Genomic DNA, 26,105 nt, shown 5'->3' on the forward strand with positions numbered 1-26,105 from the left:
TCTTATAAAGAGCTGTCTAGCTGTAATTGGTATGGTGAGGACTTGAAGCAGACACTCGTACTCAGAAATCAGAGTCCAGACATTTCTCACTTTCTGGCTTGGGCATGAGGGATTTATGCTAGTCTTCACAGGGTATGTATATTAACTGAAAGAAAAAAGAGGTAGGAGGCTTCCTTTTTAATGCTTCACAAATCTGTCAAATAGCTTAACAGCAACCTGACTGGTTCCACTAGCATCTTCCTCCCCTAGACTTTCCATTTAGCAAAATCCAAATCCAGCTTCTGACAAAGCATTGATCCCATATTGGGTCGGGTAGTATTTATAGTCTAGATGCTTGAGGCAAAAAGCCTTGGTGCTTGGAATAAAACTTGCAATTGATATCTTTCAATCTGAGATTCTTCTAACTTGGAAGCATTCAAAGGCATTAATTGAAGGGAGCCAACTCTTGATATAGGCCTCTCGAAAACTATCCCGGAATTGATCTTGCTTACTAATGCCCAGAAACAAAAATTGGATAGGTATCTTGGTATTCTGTTCCTTTCCCAAGGGCTGTCAAGCTTGGGAATGTCAGACTAGTGAGGAGACACTGACAGTTGTTGAAGGGGAACCAGCAATAGTAAGCAAGAACAAAGCAACCTGCACTGTACAAATTACATTGCACGTTAGTGTGTTTCCTTGAGGGAAGATGCTCTAATAAGGTTGCATAGTGTTGCATAGTCTCATAGTGTTGCATGACTGAGAAAAAGGGCAACATGAGTAAGTTTGGACAAATCCCGTGGTTATTATTAAAATGCTAGTTTGGTAATCTGTATGCGCTACTTCTGTGCAGGACTGGCGCTAGGGTTTCTTGCGCCCTAGGCAAACGGCCATTTCGTCGCCCCCCGCGCTGATCCCACGGCTCCGGTGGAGCTGCCGCAGTCATTCCTGCGGAGGGTCCGTTGGTCCGCAGCTCCAATGGAGCTGCCGCAGTCATGCCTGCAGGCGGTCTACTGGAGCCGCGCGAGCAACCGACCGTCTGCAGGCATGACTGCGGCAGCTCTACTGGAGCCGCGGACTAACAGATCCTCCGCAGGCATGCCTGCGGCAGCTCCACCAGAGCCGCCTGCCGCCCACCCCGGCAAAATGCCGCCCCCCGAATAATCCTGGCACCCTAGGCGATTGCCTAGGCTGCCTAAACGGTAGTGCTGGCCCTGCTTGTGTGTTGTGCATTTCTCTTAGCTGGTTATTCCAGGAACATATTTTCTCTCTGTTAGTAAACTTGTAAATAAAACTATCAAAGTTAATCTTCAGTCTGAGTTTGGAAGTTACGAAGTAGAAGCTCTGAACTCCCAGTTATCCAGGTCAGAGCTACTGTTTGTCCCCAACATGCAAAGTAGGCCATCCTGAGAAGATTTATTTGGCAGTTTTGCTGAAAATGATCACAGCCTCTCACATCTGAAGCTATTTTTAAGATGGTGTTAGGAGCAGTCTGTTAGAAAATAAACATTTTTAGCCCTGTGATAGGTTTGCTTTGCTCAATTCAGTCTTAAAAAAACAGCACGCAAAGCAGCCATTTATTCTGTAAGGAAATACTGTCAAGGTTGGTAGGACTATTATTTGATATTTTTTCCTTATTGATTTGCAGAGTGCATGTAATCCTATTTAAAATAATAGTGTGTGTTCTTCTAAAAATCCAGTCATTGTCCAGTGAAGCACTGATGAGCAACTCTTATACAAAATCTGTGTATTTGTGTCAAAGTTCCTCCTGGTTTCCTTTTTTCCATAGGGTTTTTAGTGTCTGATTTGTAATATTAGAATTGTTTACTTGCCTTCACTAGAACTAAGGACTAACCATGAAAAAAAACTAGTGGAAATTGAGGAAATGATGTCCCAGACATGCAACAGCTAATTCTCTCCACTTGACCATTTGAATGCTGATTCTCTTGTAGAGAGTCCCGTTTGCCCAGAACCAGTCAGGCCAAATATCCAGGGGTAGCCCTGGAAAGGCAGGGTTCTTGAGAGGAATGATTACTGATTGGAGGACCTGGGTGTTATCCAATCCCAAATCAAAAGTTCTTTTAACTGCTCCCCATTATGTAAACCAGTGGACATGGTTAGGTGAATTGGTCACATACTACTTGGAGCTTACCCTGAGGTGTTTATCTCCTCTAATGGATGCTTCGCCATAGAGGTGGGCTAAGCCAAAACTCTGGATCACAATTCACAGCATGGAACTTTCTAATGGCCCTAATCCAAGTTCTTGACATACGGGAGAGTTCACATACAGATTGCAAGCTCCCAAGTGTTTAGGTTCAAGGTGTCTGGCTCTGACTGTTAAAGGGAGTTGACATTCCAATCCAGGGGTTTGATTTTATTATTTATTTGTATTGCAACGGCACCAAGGAGCCCTAATCACAGACCAGGATCCCATTGTGATATATGCTGTACAAACATAAAAACAGTCTGGGGCCCCTATCTCTTTATGCCCCATTTCTGTCTCCTAAATTTCACTTGTGTAGATCTTGAGAAAAGAAGAGGAATGAATTAGGATAGGATCCAGGCCCTGAGAGGTTGCCCAGGGCACCCACAAAGGTTGGCTCCATGAGAGGCAGACGGACCTATTGCTGGAGTGTTAAGGACTTGAAGTCAGAGGTGGGATTGGCAGAGCAGGGAGCCAGAAGTGCCAAAGATACTCTTTTATTTGTGTACTTTTTTGCTTGGATGGGACTCCAACGTCATACTGGTTGTGGGAAGGTGACTGTTGATGGAAGGGGACACAAGGAGGGTGGAACACAAAGGAACAGTTGTTACCAGTTGTCTAGGATGGACCACACTGAGAGTTCCACACTCAGAGCAGACTTCAAGAAACAGGGCAGGCACATCCCAAAACCTGGTGGTTTATTCTATAATTAGATTTACCAAACTAGTAACAAGTTTCTGTAACGCCACATCGGTTAACAAGGAGCCAAACATAGTCCCCTTTAGGCGTTCCAGTTAGTTCCCTTCCAGACAAACTGGTCTAATATAGTGAGAAGTCATTGAAAATCCAATTCACTATATGTGAGGTTCTACCAGTCCCAAAGGATCAGACTTACACCCAGGTCGGTATATATTTCAGACCTTACCCAAATATCATGCTGTCAGCCAATCCTTAATAAATGAACTAAGAATTTATTAAGAAAAGAATGGAATATAAATAGTTAAATCATATACTTACAAAGACTGCAAAGTCCTTAGATCAGCTTTGTAGCAGTGATGGAATAATCTGCTAGCTTGTAAAAACTCTCTCTGGTAACGTCCAAAGATTGGAAGATCCTCAGTCGGTTGTCCAAAATGCTCCTTTTAGTTGTAAATCCATAGCCCAGAGAATTGGAGCAGAAATGAGGCAAAACGGAGATGACTCTGGTTTCTTTTATATCCTCTACCATATGCATGGAAAGTTATTGTCCCAAACAATGCCCATAGACTCTGTGTATGGAAAGTTACTGACAAAGATGGAGTCAGGGATCACATGTCCACATCACATGCCCTTATACATGTTTTGCTGAATCACCGGGGGTGGCCATTGGCTCCTTGCTATCTGAAGCCTCCTCAGGAAGAGCTATCTGAAGAGTTGATTCTTAATGGCCCATCAAGCTTGAATAGTTCATTCACAATGGGCTGGCAAGAGTAGTTGTAAACTACCTTGAAGAACAAACCCATTTGAAATGCAAATATATAGTCAATATTCATAACTTCAGATAGAGTAGTGGGTCTCAAACTTTTTTACTGGTGACTCCTTTCACACAGCAAGCCTCTGCGTGTGATCCCCCCCCTAATAAATTAAACACACTTTTTAATATATTTAACACCATTATAAAGGCTGGGGGCAAGCAAGGTTTGGAGTGGAGGTTGACAGCTCGCGACCCCCCCATGTAATAACCTCATGACCCCCTGAGGGGTCCCGACCCCCAGTTTGAGAACCCCTGAGTGATGATACATGGATTTAACCAGGTTAAAGAACGAGGAGTACCTGTGGCACCTTAGAGACTAAGGTTTGGGCATAAGCTTTCGTGGGCTGAAACACACTTCATCAGATGCATGCAGTTACAAATACAGTAGGAAGATGTGTATATATACACAGAGAACATGAAAAAATGGGTGTTGCCGGACTGTAACCTTTCCATTGACACCTTACATGATATGCTTTGTATAACAGTGGTAGCAACAATGATACAAATGAACATCTTCAATCATACAGCATCATAATGGTATTTTATAGAAACATGTTGTCTGAGGTTAAGACCTCATTCTCAAACAGGTTAGCTAACTTCCAATAGTTTACATTGTCTCTATAGATCTTGTCGTGTAGTTACTGTTAAACTCTTTGCTTTTTTTTCTTAACCTCCTTGTCGTACCGTTTGAATAGTAAACTTTGAAAAATGCCATTTGCTGTCCTTTAAGAAAATGTAGCATTCCACACAGAGGAGGATAGGCTTCTGAAAATGAAAGCAGCAATATTGTTTAGGGATCTTAAAGAATTGGGACTGCCATGGGACAGCAATTTTTGGTGTCCAAAAAGAGGTCTGCCAAGGTGTACTAGGCATGGGATAAAAAGTAAAGCTGAAGAGTCAGGTAACATCAGGAAGTGGAGGAGGAGATGGGATTAGTTCAGTAAGCAACAGATTTGCTTTAAGCAGTCGTCATAAAGTGTGGTGGGGAACTTGAGAAATCTTTCATAGGGAAAGTCCTGCAAGAGAAATGTAATTCAGCTTTTTTTTGCCTTATCTCTTAAACATGTGCATTAAAAGTTTGCTGAATTGTGATGCATTCTTGTGGACCCCGATGAAAAGATGTAGAAGAGCATGATCTTGCATATCAATGGCTCTGGGAGATCACACAAGTTCTGCAAGTGGATTGATTTAATGGGCTGTTTAAATGTTGCCTGAATAGACTTGCACCATTTGGGAAGCTTATTGGAAGCTCCTTACTTCACTGTTTTGCATTAGTATTTCTTAGTGGAGGAGCAAAGAGTGTTCTGTGTGAAATGGTTTTTAATCATGCTACTGATAAACAAATTGCCAATTGATATTTTGCCAGAAGCCTTGCTAACATCCTGTTTGTTTCTATAGCTTATTGGAGGTTTTGGCTGTGTGTCAGCGTTGTGTATGAGCTCTTCCTCATCTTTATACTCTTCCAGGTAAGGAACTTAAGAATTGACACTTCATAACAACTGGGGTCTTGCTCTGAGTATGGAAGTTCTTTGCTGGTATGAAGGAGAGGTGGTAAAACTACTTAAATATACCCCTTTCCCATTTCTCCATCGCATGTAGTTCAAACCCTAGGCTAGTTGAAAGCCTCATCAAGATGCTGTTTCCTTTAGCCAGAGATGGTGAGGTGGCAGTGTTCTCTGGTGGCTGCATCAGAAGACTGGGAGACGGTACTCTTGGGATATGTCTATACTGCATGCTAAGTCAAGGTCTATGAGGCCTGGGCCTGCAGACTCGGTGTTTCCAAGCCCTTGCTTGAGCATGCTGCATTGTAAACCTAGGTTTACAATTTGTGGACCCAGGTCTCTCAGCTGTGCTAACGCAGTCATACTGCACTGCACAGACCTTACGACTCAGGTCTGCAGGTTGAGCTGCATTCACACAGCTCAAGACCTGACTCCCAATTGGACTTGGGCTCAGACCCTACCTCCTAGCAGGTCCTAGGACCCTGGGTCCTTAATGCTTGCTCTCCTGATTTGTGTTTGGATGCAAGTGGGGCTTGGGTTAAAAACCTGAATTGGAGCCTGGGCTAGTGTGCAGTGCAGACATACTCTTGCTTTCTTTTTTTTTTTTTGCACTACCACAGACTTGCTATTTGAGTTTGGGCAAGTCACATTAGCTCTCAGTTCACTCCTCTGTAAAATTGACATGAAAATTAACTGCCTCACAAGGCTTAATATTTGTGAAGTACATTCTGTATCTTGGATGAAAGTTGCTAAGGAAATATTTCTTCCATTAAAAATAAAATACCTGATATATACATCCACCGTTGTAAGGAGCAACTGCAAATGAGGTCTGAGTGCTTAAGTCTTAAGGAGACTTAAGTCATTAGCAGAAAGAGGAATTCATGTACCATCAAACAATTCCCATCACACGTAATTAATTTGCTGATGACTTGTAGAATCATAGGACTGGAAGGGACCTTGAGAGGTCATCTAGTCCAGTCTCCAGCACTCATGGCGGGACTAAGTATTATCTAGACCATTGCTGACAGGTGTTTGTCTCACCTGCTCTTAAAAATCTCCAATGATGGAGATTCCACAACCTCTCTAAGAATTTTATTCCAGTGCTTAAACACCCTGATGGTTAAGAAATTTTTCCTAATGTCCAAACTGCCCTTGCTGCAATTTAAGCCCATTGCTTTCTTGTCTTGCTATCAAATGTTAAGGAGAACAGTTTTTCTCCTGCCTCCTTGTAACAAACTTTTATGTACTTGAAAACTGTTATGATGCCCCCTCTTCTCCAGACTAAATGCGCCCAATTTTTTCAGTCTTCCCTCATAGGTCACATTTTTTTGACCATTAATCATTTTTGTTGCTCTTCTCTGCACTTTCCCCAATTTTTCCACATCTTCCCTGAAACGTGGCACCTGGAACTGGACACAATGCTCCAGTTGAGGCCTAATCAGTGTGGAGTAGAGCAGAATTACTTCTTGGGTCTTGCTTACAACACTCTTGCTAATACATCCCAGAATGTTGTTTGCTTTTTTTTTTTTTTTTTTTTTTTGCAACAGTATTACACTGTTGATTCATATTTAACTTGTGATCCACTATGACCCCCAGATCCATTTCAGCAATATTGCTTCCTAGGCAGTCATTCCCATTTTGTATGTGTTCAGCTGATTGATTGTTTCTTCCTAAGTGAAGTATGTTGTATTTGTCCTTATTGAATTTCATCCTTCAGACCATTTCTCCATTTTGTCCAGGTCATTTTGAATTTTAATCCTATCCTCCAAAATACTTGCAACCCTTCCCAGCTTGATATCATGGATATCTATTTTTTCAGTCTTACTCAATTTGCATCCCATCTGTGATAGGAGGTTGCCTCCCAGGGTGCAGTCTGGGAGCCATGGGAACCGCTGTGCCTCTCTGCGCTAATTATAAGTGATAACAAACAGATCAAAGCAGGTTACCTAGGAAATTAAACAAAAAACAGCAAATTAAGCCTAAAATACTGGCCAGGATTTGAGTCAGTAATCTCTCACCCTGACTGATGGTATAAGCACTCCCCAAGTCTCCATACACAGGCTAGAAATCCCATTAGCCTGGGACCAGCACTTCCCCCAGTTCAGTCTTTGTTCCTCAGGTGTTTCCAGGAGTTCTCTTGTTTGGGGAGGAAGGCCACGAGTTGTCACTCCCTGCCTTATATAGTTTTTCCATATGGCGGGAACCTTTTGTTCCAAACTCAGTTCCCTGTCCAGTTTGTGGAAAAATACAGGTACCAGAATGGAGTTCAGTGTCATGTGGTCTGATCACATGCCTTTGCATATCCTGAGGAGTCATCGCAGCCATTACTTATAGGCTGGCTGAAAGGTTACAGGAAGACTGTTTTTCCATTGTCTTTGTGGATGGCATTAGCACTGTCTAGCTTCATCATTGTATCTGTGGCCTTGGCTACAACTGGCACTTTACAGCGCTGCAACTTTCTCGCTCAGGAGTGTGAAAAAAACACACCCCTAAGCGCTGTATCTCAGTGCTGTAAAGCGCCAGTGTAAACAGTGCCGCAGTGCAGGGAGCTCGGCTCCCAGCGCTGCAAGCTAAACCCCATCAGGATGTAGAGTATGTGCAGCGCTGGGAGAGCTCTCTCCCAGCGCTCTCTCCCAGCGCTGGCGCTGCGACCACATTCGCACTTCAAAGCGCTGCCGCGGCAGCGCTTTGCAGTTTCAAGTGTAGCCATACCCTGAAAGGCTAGCTGTAGGGGTTTTCCAGAGTAAGCACATTTGAAATGCAGATACGTAGTCTAGACACCTGACAAGACACATCTTGTACAAAATGCATGATAATTATCATATAACCATACCACTATGATGAATATGGGGGGTAGTGTCACGCCTCCCTCCCCCAAAAATTGAACAAACCAAAATACATGGGGGAGAGGGGGTGGTTGTTGTTTTCTTCAGGAAATGCACATGGTGATAGTTCAGCCCAGAGGGGAATGTTAGAGTGATCAGAATAGAAAGGCTTGTCAGTCTTTCTGTTACTTGTGATCTTACTCTGTTAGGCCTTGGCTACACTGGCACTTTACAGCTCTGCAACTTTCGCGCTCAGGGGTGTGAAAAAAACATCCCCCTGAGCGCTGCAAGATACAGCGCTGTAAAGCCTCAGTGTAATCAGTACCGCAGCACTGGGAGCACGGCTCCCAGCTCTGCAAGCTACACCCGTAGAGGATGTGGTTTACGTGCAGCGCTGGGAGAGCTCTTTCCCAGCGCTGGCGCTCCGACCTTTCAAGTGTAGCCATACCCTTAGTCTACAGTTCTTATTTTGCAGGCTATTAGGGTATTACATGCTGAATTAATTGCATTTCATAACTAGAGACTTTTTCTGATCTTGAAATTTTAGGGTATGTCTACATCTACAATTTTGCAGCGCTGGTTGTTACAGCTGTATTAGTACAGCTGTATAGGGCCAGCGCTGCAGAGTGGCCACACTTACAGCAACCAGCGCTGCAACTGGTGTTAGATGTGGCCACACTGCAGCGCTGTTGGGCGGCTTCAAGGGGAGTTCGGGGAACGTGAGAGCAAACTGGGGAAGGAAACCAGCTTCACCGCGGTTTGCTCTCGCGTTCCCCGAACCCCCCTGCAAACCGCAGGGAAGGAGACCTGCTTGCTCGGGGTTCGGGGAACGCGAGAGCAAACCGGGGAAGGAGACCGGCTTCGCCGCGGTTTTCTCTCGCGTTCACCGAACCCCCCTGCAAACCGCACGGAAGGAGACCTGCTTGCACGGGGGTTCGGGGAACGCGAGAGCAAACTGGGGAAGGAGACCTGCTTGATTACCAGAGTCTTCCTCAGGTATGCTGGGATACCTGCTTATTCCACAGAGGTCAAGAAAAGCACTGGTAAGTGTCTACACTTGATTACCAGCGCTGGATCACCAGCGCTGGATCCTCTACACCTGAGACAAAACGGGAGTACGGCCAGCGCTGCAAACGGGGAGTTGCAGCGCTGGTGATGCCCTGCAGATGTGTACACCTCCTAAGTTGCAGCGCTGTAACCCCCTCACCAGCGCTGCAACTTTGTGTTGTAGACAAGCCCTGAGTAATATTTATCTCAAGTACAGCTCTTTTGAAAATAAAAAACATTAATTATCAACGCTGCTATGAGGTAGATAAACAGTTCTATTTCACAGGCTTCCACAGTAGAGGGGAAAATCAGGCAAAGTTAAAGGATTTGACCATGGTGACAAAGTGAATTATTGGCAAAACAGATTTGAATTCAGGAGTTTTTGGCTCCCATCTTCTTTCCATTAGACTATGATGCCTGCTTTGCAAACAAGATCTAAATGTTTACCAAAACTTTTGAAGTTCATCTGAAGTTTGCCCTGGGTCCATACTGCTGCAAATAGTACTCCCTCTCATTCAGCCTGATTACCTCTCCAAACGTCAGTGGCAGAAGCCTTAGGAACAAGAGAGCAGTCAGTGATTTTTACCTCTACTGGCTTGTCCAAACTGATTTGTACTAGTACCCACTGAACCAGTCCACTGTGTCACGCTTAATGTTTTTGCCTGTGCTTACATGACACTTGATTACTAGATCTTAACTAAATTCGTTCTTTCGTGTCTCTTACAAGCTTTCTGCCCCCTTGTGTTGGAGCCGTGAGCCTTTAACATGATGAACAAATTTACCTTTCTCCTTTTGTTCCTTTTTAAGTTGTTTGTATCCCCGAGTAATCAGTCCCCCATTCAGTCTCATGTCCTCACCATGCTGGTTATCTTACGTTTTCCCAGACAGCATTGTTGCAACTTACTGTCAATATTTGAATGCTTCAGTTTGATTTCATATGCTGAGCTATACTGCTGTAGTTTTTCTTTTTTGGATAGCAGTTTGTTTATAATTGCTTTTCTTTCCTCTGGTTATGTGTCCTGCCATCTTCTAGGTCTGCTCAACCACTAATTGCAAAGGACATGTTTACTAGCTATTGCCCAATCCTTCAATTTTAAACCAAATATTTATCTTGTAAATATTTGAATGTACATTTTTCTTGGACTTAGTCTGTTCCCTATAGATGAGTATTACCCACTCTCCTAAAAGCCGATTCAAGCTCATTTGTGTAACAAATCTTTGTTGTGGTAAATGTGAAATTTAGTCTAACTTGACTACTTTGTTTTGTCATGTTACTGACTTTGGTTACACAGATTTGATTTCCCCCCAACCCCTTACACTTTCCTGGTTTGATTGCTATTTGTCTGCTCATTAGCTTGTCATAACAAACACTACTCCATTTATCATGTTGCTGCTAGTGTAAAGCATTGGGTATGACAATGTTTGTGATTCCATTAGGAAATATTTGTTCTTTAGCAAATTAGTTACATATGATGGGGATTGCTTGTTACATGAATTAATCTTTTCGCTAAAAGCTTTCCTTTAGTTTCCTTGAAGTCCTATTGTTAATGAAACTGGTCTGACCTTAATTTGAAAACAAAATTGTATTTCTTATTTGATGAGGACTTCTAGTAAACTCTAACCATAGAATTTAGTTTGATCCTGCTCTTTCTATAACTGAAGTAAACATTTGTGCATGACAACTCCTCTTTGTATGGTGTTTAATATGTGTTTTAAATCTGCTGATTTTTAGCATGCATTTAGTTGGCAGACATATGGACTGTAGCTAGTTTGAAATGCTGCTGGATGTTTCCTGTCCTAGGAAACCAAAACGAAAATGAACAGTTGATATGAGGACAATAGACAGTGTAGCCCCTGAAGAATGAACTGGTATGGTTTGGTGGTTGTTGATCGCCCCGCTGAGGTGATGGGAAAAGGAAAGAGGGTGGGTTATGTCTCAACTTTTCAATTATGAGCCTTATAGGCTTTTTTTTTTTTTGATTGGTGCATAGAAGCTCTTCAGTAAGTTAAGTCAAATCTGTCTCTGGTTTTCCTAGTCTAGACTGTAGGATTGTACCTTAATACAGTCTTGACTGGTCATTTGAATCAGCTTCAGCACTGAGTACTGGAGGTCATGAGAGCTAGGAATATAAATTAGTAACCATTCAACCTTCATTTAAGGAGGCTTGACTACGTGTCTGAGGTATTCTGCAACATAAATGTAAAAATCATTGAAGATAGGGAATCACTAGTTAGCAATGCTTCAGATTATCCTGCCTGTTAACTATCAGCTGCTAACAGACGGATGTGTTAATTCTGCAGACTGTACACGATGGCAGACAGTTCATGAAATACATTGATCCAAATTTAGGAGTTGCCTTGCCAGAAAGAGACTATGGTGGGAACTGCCTTATTTACGATCCAGGCAACAAGACTGATCCATTTCACAATGTCTGGGTAAGAAGTTGAAATAAAAAAGCTCTTGGTTAGTGAGTCTTCATGTTTTTGTGTGAAATGTTGCCTATTTGATACTCTAATGTGCACTCTTTCATATAAGTTTTATTGCTGAATCCATAATCCATTTGTCTTTTCTTTAGTTTTAGACTTTTACCCACCATTTTCCTTGTTCCTTTTCTCTCTTGATGTTTAGTATCAATCAGGTCAAGATATGCATCTCTTTGTAACCAAATTAACTACTTTTGGAGAAGGGGTAAATGATTTAGCTGCTGTTCAAAGTACTGATGTAAATCGATACCTATTCCTCTGTTCCTACTAGAGTTAGCTTCTCTTTATGCTTAATAGTAGCGTATTTAGCTCCTTGTTACAGAAGGCTAAAAGTTTAAATGCTGTTTACATGCTACTGAATGACCCATAAATTGCACGCTTTTGTATCTTCACCTGAGATTCAAGAAGCCACATGAATTGTTCCCAGATCCACAAGCCAGAGGCATAAAATCTGAAACCGTAGGAATTGGTGTTAGTTATGTACCCTGATCTCCAAGCTGTTACGGTGGTTGTGCAGCAGACAAGGTTGGAACCTTTAGATCCACTGCATACTCCTCTGCTGCTTGAGCTAATGGAGTAACTGATAGCAATAGCAAGTTATACTGTAGGTGCACCAACACTAGAGGGGGATTAGACACACCTTTTGCCCATGGATTTTATGTCTATTTGCTGAAAGCAGAACAATGGTGAGCTTGGAAAACTCGGGTTTTGTTCTGGGCTCCTGAGAGGAGCATGCTCTGGTGAGCATAGACTCTTCTGCTGGTTTCCCTGCAGCCTGACCTCTGGCTTCTGCCTGAACCTCTACACGCTGTCTTAGTCCAAGTTTCATCCCCCACCCCTGGCCCTTCTTGAAGTTTCTAAGTTTGCTTTAAATCACATTACCTGAGTGTGTGCAATATTTCATGGGTATGGAGAAGCATATGGAATTTGCATACATTTCAAATAGCAGCTAAGGCAGTTGAAAAGATTTAAGTTCCACTATTATATTACCTAGATGAAAATGCAGGCCTTGAGAATAAATATTGATCTTCTGTATAACAAATAACCTAACATCTCCGCTTGGTTTATAGGACAAACTGGATGGATTTGTTCCTGCTCACTTCCTTGGCTGGTACCTAAAAGTAAGAATCCGTCCCCTCTGTGTTCAAATATTTTCATTAGTGCTCTTTTGCTTTGAGCGCTTGACTGCTTCTATTTCAATGTTACCAGTGTTCAGAATCAATTATATTAGGCAGTCATCCATGAACTAGTTTAAATAAGTGTTTGTGTAATAGAAGTCTTATTTTTTCTGACCATAATAGGTCATTTAATTTCTTTTCTAAATAACATTCCACTGACAAGCTTCTGCTTCCACAGAGATGATTCATATTAAGGTCAGATGGATAAAACAAAGAATATGCAAAATCAAAGTCCTTTATTTTCCCAGCATCCTAAATGCTTGAGTGATCTTAACATAGACTGTAGAAAAGATAATGTGCAGTGTAGGCTGTGGTGAAGTTACCGTTCACCCAGATACATGATATACCAATAGAATTCCACATTCTAAGCACTTCACACTTTCCAAATAGCTCCTAGTTCATAATTTAAAAGTACTATAAAGGGGCAATGTCTTAGTCATTGCAACTGTCAGCATGCATGCACCAATCATGGAAGAAATGCCAGCTGAATTTGTCTATAGCGGAACATGGGCAGTAGTACATCAGATACTGAATATTTAGGGCTAATTGTGACTGTCGTCTGTTCAAGTGAATTGACTAACAAGTTTTACTTTACCTTGCATCCCTTGTTGATCTTAGTCTGTGTCCTCTCTTGAACAGCAGCATTCAGAAAAAGTTAAATTTTAATTGTAAGATAAATCCCTGTTTTCATTTTACTTCCACTCCCCATTCAAAAATGCAAGGTTTGACATTGCTGTAGTAATTTGCCATGAATAGAAAAGAGCTTGCTAACCTATATAAGACTTTGTTTTGAAGCATGTGTGGGATATGAGGAATACTTCTGTTACAGCCTGATACTCCTGGATATAGAGAGAGAATTCTCAGAATGAGAATTCTGTTGCATTCGTGTAATAATATTTTTTCTATAAAAACAAATTTGACCAAAACTTAGGCAGAGTGTGATTTCCTAGAAAAGTGAGGGACTGGGTGAAAAGACATAGCACAAGTAGTAAAACAAGGTTTTTGTCGGAACTAAAGGAAGTTGGGGTAGGATACAGGACTTGGATCTCTCTTAAATCAAGCTATTAGATTTACTCCAGGCCAAGAAGAGTATAGTCTGTATCAGGGTCATGGGGGAGAATGTCCTACAGAGAGGTTTATTTGATAATGTGCTTTCTGTCCAACTGTTTGTAGTCCCATCTCTTGAGTCTGGCTCATCTGTTTTGATCACCTATGTGCTCCACAAAGCAGAGATTTGTGTACTGCGTAGCAAAATAAATATGCCTCTTATGTTCCTCCCTAGTCATTAAAACATTTCTACACCACTTTGTTAGCTTGTTTTCTCTTTCATACTACTTGAATGCAAAAGTGAGCACGTTCTGTTTTCAATTTTGCTTGTGACTTGCATAATTCAAACAAACTCTTACCTGTTCTGCACCCTGACTCCCCATGAAAAAAACATGGAAAAATTAAGGGTCTTTCTTTTCAGTACTTAACTTATGTGGATCTTTTATTTTATCATCGGTATGATCCCAGGACAGATGTTGGTTGAACATTATCAGCATAAACATCTTTAAAAGGTGTCTGCTTCTTATTGGCTTTGCCAGGGTTCAGTCAATGTAGCTGATCACATTAAATATAGGATTACAGCACAACTTAACTGCCTGAGATTAAATGTTAATATAGCTCTGAATGCTGTTATCTAACATAAGATATGTGTAGATTTAGGGGATAAAGTTCTATATGTATCAGGTTTGGGGAAAGCATGTTTTAAATAGGAGGGGCAGAAATATGACTGGCTTTGATTGCCCTTACTCTTCCACCTCAGGACTGTGCCTTTTTCTCTATAGTAAAACTGTGTCCTGGGTCTCTCACTAATCTATTGCTGGGCAGATGCTGTACTGTAATAGTAGAAAGAAAGCTGTGGGAACCCCAGCCATGTGAGAAGCTCAGTCTTTAGCTGCTGGCAGTAAAGGAGGGGCTCTCCTTTCTCCTTTCCTGGCTGCTGCATGTAGGCAGCTCTTCTCCTTTTGGCTGGAGGGTGGGGAGGCATTTATATCCTCCCCTTCTGACTGCTGGGAGAGTTGAGCCCTATGCTACACTCCTTCCAGTATCCAGATAATGATACGTTTACAACCAACCATCAGTCTGAATATTCTTCTCCAGGATCTACAGCAGCACAGTCTGTCTATCCATGCTCCTGTCCTTGACATTTCTAATGCTGTAAGAATGTTGCTTACAGACCTGCTGCATTGTTACCGCTACACCTTGCAAGCCAGTGCCAGTCATCTTCAATCCTAAAAGGAACTGTTTGGGAAGAGATCACTCAAGTGTCTGCCCTCTCCCAACTACACTCAGTATTGTTGGCTCCTTTTGAGTAAATCGCTGATTGGGATGGTTTGTTTTTCACACATGAAAAATCTAAAACTGCAGTTCCCTTTTCCAGCCCCTCCTGATAGGTGAGGAGTGGGAGTGCTGTTCAGACGTGTGGAGCAGGATCAAAACAGCACCCAGTGAGTTAAATGTGTCACTGAGAAGCTTAGCCTAAAACATGTACCTGGATCTTATAGGAAATTTCCACTCAGTGCCTCCTATGCAGGGTCACTTAGAGATGTGATGCGAGTATGGGTGAACACAGCCCTATTGCTGATTTGAGGGCAGTTGGCTGCTTTGAGAATTGCATTAAGCAAGCTGGAAGAGCCTTTCCTGAGCAGCCCCAAAACACTGCTGCCTGCTGCCACCTTCACCTGGTAGCAGAGGCACATAGTAATAGACTCTTGCATTTGAATTGTATTTCCTTCTGTTACTGTATCCTGCTTGCCTGCTTTTATTCTTCGCAAGGTATTCTCCAAGATAAATTTCCTTCCCTTTCTCTCTTCAGACGCTAATGATTCGGGACTGGTGGATGTGTATGATCATCAGTGTAATGTTTGAATTTCTGGAATATAGTCTGGAACATCAGCTTCCAAACTTCAGTGAATGTTGGTGGGATCATGTATGTACTGCATTCTGTATATCTTAAATGCGGAAAACAGCTTGATTATCTGATCTGTCTATGGCCCAAATAGACATCTAACTGTAATGATACTGTGCTGCGGCACAGGATTGATGTAGCTGGTGAGCATTCATGTGCTATCTATCAGATGTAAATTTATTCAGAGGTATATGCACATGGAGGTGATTGAGTTTTAGCTCAGTGCCTACTTTCCCTTTTTTAAAAACAGATTAAAAATGTGTGTGTTGCCTAGTACAAAACCCTTCCCTTGTTTGGATTCCCCAACTATCAGTGGATGTATAAATACCTTTACTGACAAACATCTGTTCTGTGGAATGGTAGCTCTATAGTACACAATTAGATGTCAGTCCATATTTCTCTTTCTTCCTGCATATGTTGTACCTTCCACACTAATCTATACTCAGTGTATATAAAAGTTTGAATATGTCTTTCTGATGACCATATAAATCACAATATTTGAAGACTGAGGAATACAGAGAGAAAATTACAGGCTTGTATATAGTGTGTATGCTTTTTCTTTTTATCAGTTTCAAATGTGGACTCAGTGCAACTTGTGTTCAACTTACTTGTTTTTTGGTATTTTGAATCTTCTATGAAAGCCCATTTTTCTCTGTTCATCTGACAACAAACATAGGTGCTTTTTTAAAGACATTGCTACAGTACAGTGAAGTAAATCTATCTTAACTAGGTCCCTTCTATTGTGTTGAGAGTTCAAATTAGAAAGTCATCCCCAATGCCATTTAAAGAGTTTGGTCTTGTAGTGCAGATGGGAGCATGCAATGTCTCAATTACGCTAAACTCCAAGATTTTAGTTTTGTCTATCAATTGTAGCCATAGATGCCTTAAGATACTTAACACTTTTTTTTTAAGGCCAGACGGCACTACTATAATCTAGTCTGGCTACCTTCACGACACAGGCCATACAATTTGAAGTGTGACTTCATCTTCTGCAGGATACCATCAGACACAAGTGTTCAAAGTTTGCAACAAGCTTCCCTGGATGTGATGCTATTTATCTATAGATTTTTTTTTGCATAAATTAATTTTTATGTAATGTCAACTCTTTGGGAAAAAGTGCTTTCTTATTGTTAGAGCTGTAACATTTTTTTAATGTTTGCTTTATCTTTTTAAACACATTCCTAAAGAAAATATCTATTTGATCAATAGATAGCAGTATCGGAAGCTGTCATAGTACAACTAATGAAGTGAGCAACTTTGAGAGGTGCAAACAAGTTTTGAATTAAAAAAGCAGCCAATATTCCCAGCTCTGAGACCCCTTTCAGGAATTAATGCTCAACAGTAAATATAGGGCACGGGAGAAATTAAGCTGTCCCATGAACTTTACATCCTGAACCTGGAGACAAAAATAATCCAGCTGGATACATAGAGAATGACAGGCTCAAGATCAAGAAACACCTTAAATACCAGGCACAGCAAAATCCAGTGCAACACAACCTGGTAATACACCTCTACCCTGATATAACACTACCCGATATAACACAAATTCGGATATAAGGCGGTAAAGCTGTGCTCTGGGGGGAGCGGGGCTGTGCACTCCAGTGGATCAAAGCAAGTTCGATAAAACGCGGTTTCACCTATAACGCAGTAAGATTTTTTTGACTCCCGAGGACAGCATGATATCAGGGTAGAAGTGTACTCTTTAGTGTGCTTTAAGATGTTCCCACTAGAGATAGGCAGTGTATGGAGCCACAGCCAGAATGAGCAGTGAGAGGTCAGTTTACTGTAATAGGACTGATATATCAAGAAGAAGGTTTACTCTTCCCTGTGTTTAAAAATCTGATGTCCATCAAATGAGTATCTGGTTAGCTAGATTTTTAGGAGGTGTGAGGCATGTGTCCAAAGAATCTTAATATTGGATGAACTAGCGATTCTGTAAGAACTCATTCCTCTTTCATGAAAACATGTACCTGCACATAAAAGTATATAGTATTTCCATTTTATAGCCTTCACTAGACCATTAAGCTTCAGTTTTGTAGTTCTGCTGCTTAAATACTTTTTTTTCCTTTCAGTGGATAATGGACGTAATCTTATGCAATGGATTTGGGATTTATTGTGGAATGAAGACTTTGGGGTGGCTTTCTTTGAAAACATATAAATGGCAAGGACTTTGGAACATTCCTACATACAAGTATGCTACTTTAGAAAAATTTTCCATAACCAAACATAGCAGAACTCAAATGAGTTTGGGGATTTTACTTCAAAGATACTAAAATACTGAATCATAGGTGAAGTTTTATTTGATTTAAGGATTTAATTGCTATGCTCAAAACAAGAATCTGTAAACTAATTTTGTAAATAAACCTAATATGGGGAATTTTGTATGACTTTGTTCAGCTAACATGCTCTGAGTTTTAAAGGGACATCTTAAGGAAACCTGCACACTTCTGTGAGAAGGGGAGGGCTTTTGTTCTGTTTGCCTTATTAACACTATTGAGGCTTACGTTGGAAATAATGTAAGTGCCTGTGTGATGAAACAGACTTATGTCATGAAGGAGCCAACTTGTTCTTTTGGGTTTTGTAATTGAGCAACAGTTGCTTAATCTGATTTTCCTGAGTAGGCAGCAGATTAAAATGCTATCAGAGTCTGGCTCCTGTTAAGAACCAGCTTTATCTTGAGACAACAATAAAAGCTATATGGCAACTTAGTATATCTTAACCCTCTGTTTCTAAAACGAATGTCTTCTAACTTGAGCTCTAGTGCTAGCATTCTTGAAATGTACTGGTGGGTGCTGCTCTGCTCTTACCTTACTGTTTTCAGTTGCTTGAATTAGGTTGGCATTTAGGACTTTTTAAGCAGTGTTAAGGACAAGTTGAATTGCACATCCACAGATGTGTGTCTCAAAGCTGTGACAACTCAGCGCTTCAGCCTATATTAACGGATAAAGGAGAGCTGTATGCCATTCAGACATTTCATCATTTCCTTGGTGTCTTCAGTGAAACTATTCTAATGATCATATCTGTAAATGAACAGCTAGAGAGTTATAGTTTAAGATATGGGGTATAGAAAAGACACAAAGTGGGAACTAGATAATTTAGGAAGTCTGACTTATTAAATGGAACAAAATAATGGAAACTACATTAGCATCCTTTTTGTTTCCAGTTTTTCTGACCACATGTCTCGGGTGCCATTTTCTCATCAGTGATCATAGTAAAACTAGCCTTTTTGGCTGTATGACCCTCTGCTGTAGAAGCAGGTTTAAGTGCCTGTAATACCAAGAGTTCCAGAATTGAAATGGTGGTGGAAGATCGTGCTGCTTGTTCTGAGACTTGTATTTCATTCAGATCTGTGCACATGTGATCGCATAATTTGGGCAGTTAAAGGACATTGTGGTTATGTAACTGAAAGATGTATTCAGTGAAGACTGAAGCACATGCAATAACTAGTGGGTTGTTTTGTGACCACTGATGCTGAGTTAAATATTAACGTGAACTTTGTTTTGTGTAGTGAAAATACATCCTCCTAGAATAGCGTCTTCCACATTGACTGTAAAATCTAGAAATGGCAGTGTTATGTGGAAACCAGACACGTTTATAGATTAACCTGAAATACATACAGACAGGAACTGTAGAATGCCTCAGCTCTGGATAGAAAATACTTTTGTGATCAAGGGTGTACGCTAACCTACTTATGAGTGATCAGGTCAAGAACATTCAAAGCTTCAGTAGCATTATACCATTATTTCTTCAACTCCTAAGTTTTAAAAATGTCCTTGGATAATAGTTATGCTCTAATACCATGCACTGCTGGTTCTGAATTAGGTTTGTGGAGACTGCTCTTACTTGATGACTGACACCCAGGATAGGAACTATGTACTTAGTGCAATGTCTCTGTAAATTTAGTTTTGTAAAAATTCAATTGATATGCTGCTTAGCAGGTTTTTAAATAAGAGTACGTTGACTCACTGCTGCTTTCATATAAAGGTGGGTTTAATACAGGGGGAAAAGAGGGCCCCTAGCTCAGTGCAGAAAAGTTTGGTGGCTTGAACTGATGCCTGATTTAAAAAAATTTAAAATGTGTTTGTAAAGATTGGATATTTTCTGTTCCTTTAAAACTGGTATAAGAGTGATGTGTGGTGACTTTTTTTCAGAGGTAAAATAAAGAGAATTGCTTTCCAGTTCACACCCTATAGCTGGGTCAAATTTGAGTGGAAGCCAGCATCCAGCCTGCGCAGATGGCTAGCAGTTTGTGGCATCATCTTTGTAGTAAGGAAACTTCTTTTTAAACTAACTGGTAAAATGACTTATTTGCAGCATTCATAAATGTGTTAATGGGAATTTTATTTTTTTTTTTCCTGCCAATCTTGGCCGTACTATGTGTGACACCCTGGAATTGGGACTGTCTTTCTTCCTATCTGTAAATTGATTTTTCAAAAATATTTTTAATCTTGATTACTGAGTGATATACTTCAATTCTAAGTAGCTTAACGTGCATGCTAGGCGTAATTAAATTTATAAATTGTGCTGCCCAAAATGCAGACTTCATATGAAAATATCCCTTTTGTTCCCCACTTCCATGGGAGTATTATCAGATTAAAATTAGAGAGAGTTTCAAACCAGAACCTTAGCGCTCAACACTTCAGGCTCTGGGCACTATGGATCTAGAACAGTGTTTTGGTTCAGGCCTATCTAACTAACATCAAAGAAAAGACAAGGGAACTAAACAATTTGATCGTATTGGACACTTGGTTTTGTCTAGCTCTGTTCTCCGGGGTATTTATGTGTTAAATGTATTTATATCACTGTCCCAAACAGTCATATCCAGAGTAAGTGGAGAAATGCAAAAACGCAGCAGACTGAAATGCTTTTGATGCTTTTTCTAGATATTGGACTGTATTATTTACATGATACTATATATATATTTATATATAATCTGTACATTTGATAAGCAGACTGTTCTAACAGCTGCTTAATCACTCTAAATTAGCGGAGCGTGAATGATTGCTATGAAAATCTGATGGCATTTTTATTTTAAGGGTTGCCTAGTAAATTTTTTTAATCCAATTTGCTTTGTGGGGCATCTTAGATTGTTATGTATTCTAAATTCACTCTCATTGGAGAAGACAAATGGCAGGTTTATAGAACTGTCCTTTTGGAGCAAGTAATGTATTACATGTGATTAACAATTTGTGGGAGCACACCTACAACATATGTTAGGCACTTTGCAAACACATAGACGATAGTCAATTTGAATAAAAATTCAGACCACCAAACTTTCTGTAATACAAAATTTGTCTTGTATGTTAGATTCATATGCCACAATGGATTTGCTCAGATTGATACAATTTCTTTATGGGAGTTGAAGTGACAGCAATATTAATAAAACATTCTGCATATCTATGAAGAGGTCCTGGAACCCAATATGAAAGTAACTTTCATGCACAATAAGAGAGAGCCAGCCATTAGTTGGCAATGCCCATTGCTAAACCTGAAGAAGCTGTCAAGTTCATGTTAGTCTGGGGCAAACTCAAGTCATAGTGATTCTCTGGGCAAAAACAGCTTGCATCTGATTTGTGATTGTTAAACTAGCTTCATCTCACAGATACACCTCAGATTTAATCATTACTTGCTAATATTTTTCATTATATTTAATCTTTGGTGCAAGAAACATCCTTCAAATCAAGTCTACCATATACCATAACTGAAGTGACTCCCCCTGTAGGGGTTCTTTCTGTCACTTTTAAAACTTCAGTTCATCTATAAACTGACTAAGTAAATATTTAATTACTGCTGCTCAGTGAAATCTTGTCAGTGACACTTGTGTAATTAGTGCTCCAGACTGGATCTGTTGCTTATGTTTCCTGGTATTTTGTGTGTATCTATAATCAGCCTCTTCAGTAGCCATTGGAAGGACAACTTTTATGCTTTTAGGATTCATTAGTGGTCGTTCTAAAATTATATAAATCGCGAGATAAACTTGGTTAAAAATAGAATTAAGGTTGCTGCCACACTTCATTGGTGCCTCACCCGTGTGCCTTACAAAAACATTATTTTTTAAAAAATATTCTAATCGCTTCCATGGAGACCCCCCATAAAACCCGTTTAATGTTCTTATGGCAACTGACAGGTGCTCATATCTTGATGGAGGGCATAGCATGAGAGCTGGGACGGAGTAGAATGTTGTGGAACCAGTGGCAATAACTTTAGCTCAAGCTTTAACCAAGTTTTGTCCAAATCTCCCTTTTTCAGTGAACGCAACATAAAATGGGAGAGCAAAGGAAGCTGAGGAAGCATGTATCCCCACTTTCCTTTTGACTTCTCTACTCCTGGCAGCCCTCTATAGTCTCATTCCCCATGCCCTCTCTAAAGACCTACTGACTGAGTCAGGGCTGCTGAGATCGGAAGGGTCCAAGTGCGACATTACCTCAGTTGTGTGTGTGTGTGTGTGTGTGTGCGCGCGCGCGCATGCGCGCACAGGAGAAAGTGGTAAAGAAAGCTCCTTCCTTATGATGAACTACAGGAAGTTAGCTGAGTGAAGAGGGCAGGAAGCACTAGTGCTTCTTGAACTTCTCCTTGGTCCCTCTGCTTCTGGCAAACCCTCCTTCCCCCGCATGAGTCATATGTAAGAACTCCCATGAAGAGGAGGCTTGTTCCCCTGCTCCCTCAGACCTTTCTTAATAATTAATCTTGGAATGCTCATCTGGGCCTACAACCCCTATTAGCTTTAATAGGTTCCCAAATTCTAGAGTGACATCCTGGTCCTGTTGAAGTTAGCGGGAGTTTTGCATAGTCCTCCATAGTGGAGCCCGGTTTTCACCCCTAATCTGGAGATTAAGTACAACTGCCATTGCTTGGCATTTTCAACTATACTTCAAGATGTGACTGGAAGGTAGCACTGCGTAATTCAGAGCAAGCAGAAAGGCATGTTTTCTAGTTGCTTCTTATGGGGCCCTCTCTGTGCAAGTCTGAGTATACGTTTCTATTTTAGGAATAAATGTAAGGGGTGGAGGTAGTCCAGGCTTTACTCACTGAATCTTTTTTAGTTAAATTATTTAAATTATCCTTTTTTTTTCTCAGTTTTTATTGGCAGAGCTGAACACGTTTTACTTGAAGTTTGTCCTGTGGATGCCACCCGAGCATTACTTGGTCCTGTTACGACTTGTCTTCTTTGTCAATGTGGGAGGTGTGGGCATGAGGGAGATCTACGACTTCATGGATGACCCGTAAGCCAGTCATTTTTTCTGTGCAGTGTCAAGCTTTAATTGCTTTCTCTTTAGCCTTGCTGCAGTTTGTTGGTGCAAGTACCATAGAAGTGGATCAGCCTTTTGGGGCAAAGAAGCCTTCAGCCCTCAGCACTTGCTTTGTTTTCCACTGTGCACCTTGATTGTTAAAACATATCTCCTCTTGTAGGCTACACACGATAGATAACAGGTGTCCGTATAGACCATTTTACATGCACAGTATTAAATTTCAGTTTTTCTTGAACAGAAAGTTACCATATTCTTTGAAAATGTTCTATAAACATTTGAATTACCTGGAACACTTGTTTTATTTGTGTGAGGTGGCACTGAACTCCTTTCTCATTTACAAGCCTGGTGCTACAGTGCTTAGACTTAGCTTCTAAGGACTGCATGGTCCAGCCCTAAACCCTTTTTCGTAAAGGTGCTTCTTTCTTCAGCTATCTTTCAACACTTTTCTGGTCCTCTGGAGCTTTTGTGGCACCACCATGGAAATCGGAGGACCCTCTGGTGATGCATTTTAGGGCAAAGAACCCCCTCCCCCACAACAGTGCACGTACTAGGCACCTGTCAGATTGCTCCTATTTAAGCATCATATTTGTCATTGCTGCTTTTATTGTTTCTGCAGACTGTAAAGTGTGAGAATGCTTAGTTCTCAAGTTCAGTTTTTCTGTTAATTTACAGTGGTAATGTCACAAATTGGCTGACCACGCTTCTTAAGGCTGACACTACCTCTGGCTTCAAGGGATACTTGTTGTCTGTCACTGACCAACACAAAAAATGTCTGTGTTCAGAATTTGGGGTTTTGACACTGAAGATCAGTTTCACTTGCAAGGCTCTGACACATAGATCTGGAAAGAAGGGTCAATCCAGATTATTTAGTTGGATTTAAGGACATTCAGCAGTAACAGGTGGTCCCCTGCCACCTGGTGTTTGACCTACTGGTTTGGGATAAGCCTCCATTTCAAAGGTAAGATGAGGTCTCTACCTCTGCTTGGTGAGCTCCTCTCCTTAGCAGCACACCCCATCTTTTGGTTCCTGTGTTTGGGTTGAAAAGGAAACTCCTTTGCCCTCTGTTCAACCACATGGCATAACATTGAGACTTAGGAGAATCATCAGTCATTAGTCTTTCATTGCTGATTCAGCATGTTGCCATTCTTTCAGTGAATTGAGTCACAAAAATGAGGTATTCATCTAGTGAATAGACAAACTCATCCCAAGTACCGTGTCACCACGACCATCTTTAGCTACCTTTTTGTTTCTCTTGCTAGGTAAAGTGACTGCCATTGGCGTATTTGAGATTGTTTTTCTGATTCATCAGCAGACCTAACTTCTGTACGTTCTTTATGGAAGGCTGCAGAATCTAATGCCACTGGTATCTCGTTAGTATCCTCTGTCTGCTTAGTCTGATTGTGGTTCCTTCTTGCGTCTCACACCGTCACATGAGAGATGACATTCTACTCCTTTTTTCACCGCTTGTCTTGGTGTTCCACTCCAAGTCACCTTGAGTCAAGAACCCTATTGATGGACTCTTCCAATTCTGAATTGTAGGAAGAAGCTAATGGTGAAGAGCAGGCTGTTCTGAATACTTACTTCCTAGGTACACTCTAAACACATCCAGTCTCTTCCATTTGAAAACAGCTGTGGCCTCTCAATTCTTTAAAAAGGGATAAAGCCTAGGATATTCCATTGGTCACCTGTTGCCAGATTCAGCATCAGGATGTCTTATTCCTGGGTGGCAAAACTGTTGCGGGGCCAGCCAAAGACCTAACCAGCTTCTGTAATCCTACAATATTCAGCATAGGAAGCAATAAAGCTCTAAACTAAGATATTCATCTTCTCTCCCAATTCAGAGTCATTTGTGGTCATTTCAACAATTTTTAGTGCCAGAGTGGCTAGAACGTTCTGGTCCTCCTGATAGAGCATCTAAAATTTACTTTAACGGGCCATGAGACTTACAGTTCTGGTGCTGAGAGGCTTTTGTCATTCTGATATCCCACTTGTCCCATCAAAATTGTCCCCAGTTAAGAGCAGAAAAGCTCTGAATCTAGGCAGATTCTTCCTTAAATAATCCTCTGGTGCAGTGGACTTACCTGCTAGGTGCATGGCATCTGGGGTTACGCTCTCTCTGTATCTTCCTGTTTCGGGTGTCAAACCTTTTTCAGAAAGCCTGGAATAAGACCATGGGTTTTATACTTGGTCCTCGAGCAGAAGAGTGACTTCCCTTTAAAATTCTTTCCCAAATGAAGAGCCCCTAACCAGCTTATGTTCCTTCAACATTCTCAGTCTGAGTATGGCCCATTCATCAGTGGTCACCTGGGACTCTTAGTTCTCTCACAAGCAGGGTTCCTGAAGGAATGGCTTTATAATCAAGGCACGTGAAAATAGCCAGCTTTCTGCTTTGCTGGCCTACTCTCCTCAATAGATGTAGGGCAGAACAAGGTTTTTGGAATACTTTTGGTTTCTTTGTCTCCGTTTGTCACTATATTTCCATCTTAGCCTATTTAATCCTAGTCACACCAGACAATACCTTGTACTGTAGCTCTAAAGATCCCTTGTTCTAGAGCCAGGAGGCTTTTTTAAATTGGAGTATGTCTCTCCGACTCCATCTGCATCAGACAGTAATTTATGCTCCATTTACCCTATTTTGTTTTCCCCAGAATACCTGGACCATTCTGTCTAACTTGAGATAGAGCGATGGTGTCAAACACATGGCTCTCAAGGGCCACATGCTTAAGAAAAATGAGTATTTAATTATGAGTGGATGTGTTCCTGGGCTGTGTCATGCAGTTCTGCTATGGGGAGGCATCTCCCCCACTTGTTCTGCAGCAGCCCCAGGAGCAGCTCTGTTCTGATCTGGTAATGCTGAGAGACTTCTGTCCATTCCCTGCTGGAGCTGTCTAGCAGCTCCCTATTTGGTCACCTGTTGCATCGTAGGAGAGAGAAGCGAATAGTTCTGGTTGCTTCAGTGCCTGCTTGCCAGCCAGTCAGTGGCATAGCCAGGTTCTAAGTGTAGGGGGGGGGCAAACATAAAAAGGCACTCCCCTTGGCTCCTCCTCTGGCCACGCCCCCCCGACTTCTCTTGTTTCCCCCTGCCCCCCACCACCCTCAGATTAACCCCAGGGCCCGGCTCAGGACTCCTGTGGGCTTCCTGAGGGTGCGGATACCCCGTCCCCACACGGTCCC

General features: G+C 41.4%; 1 protein-coding gene across 5 annotated transcripts in view; it reads left to right on the forward strand.

Annotated features, from left to right (window-relative positions):
- The window catches only part of PTDSS2 (phosphatidylserine synthase 2), a 77,464-nt gene that overhangs the window by 42,881 nt on the left and 8,478 nt on the right, over nucleotides 1-26,105 (forward strand). For 2 of the 5 annotated variants that reach the window (XR_007774378.1, XM_050952889.1), the window contains exons 4-10: nucleotides 5,091-5,158; nucleotides 11,368-11,502; nucleotides 12,621-12,671; nucleotides 15,589-15,702; nucleotides 17,754-17,872; nucleotides 19,833-19,947; nucleotides 22,759-22,904. Coding sequence is in view for 4 of the 5 variants with exons in the window: in XM_050952889.1 (XP_050808846.1) it covers nucleotides 5,091-5,158; nucleotides 11,368-11,502; nucleotides 12,621-12,671; nucleotides 15,589-15,702; nucleotides 17,754-17,872; nucleotides 19,833-19,947; nucleotides 22,759-22,904 (748 nt within the window). In the remaining variant the exon portion in view is untranslated. The remainder of the gene's footprint in view (nucleotides 1-5,090; nucleotides 5,159-11,367; nucleotides 11,503-12,620; nucleotides 12,672-15,588; nucleotides 15,703-17,753; nucleotides 17,873-19,832; nucleotides 19,948-22,758; nucleotides 22,905-26,105) is intronic. The other 3 variants (XM_050952892.1, XM_050952891.1, XM_050952890.1) reach the window with 2 other exon arrangements.

This window comes from Gopherus flavomarginatus, chromosome 5, assembly GCF_025201925.1.
Source record: "Gopherus flavomarginatus isolate rGopFla2 chromosome 5, rGopFla2.mat.asm, whole genome shotgun sequence".
Classification (NCBI taxonomy): Eukaryota; Metazoa; Chordata; order Testudines; family Testudinidae; genus Gopherus; species Gopherus flavomarginatus.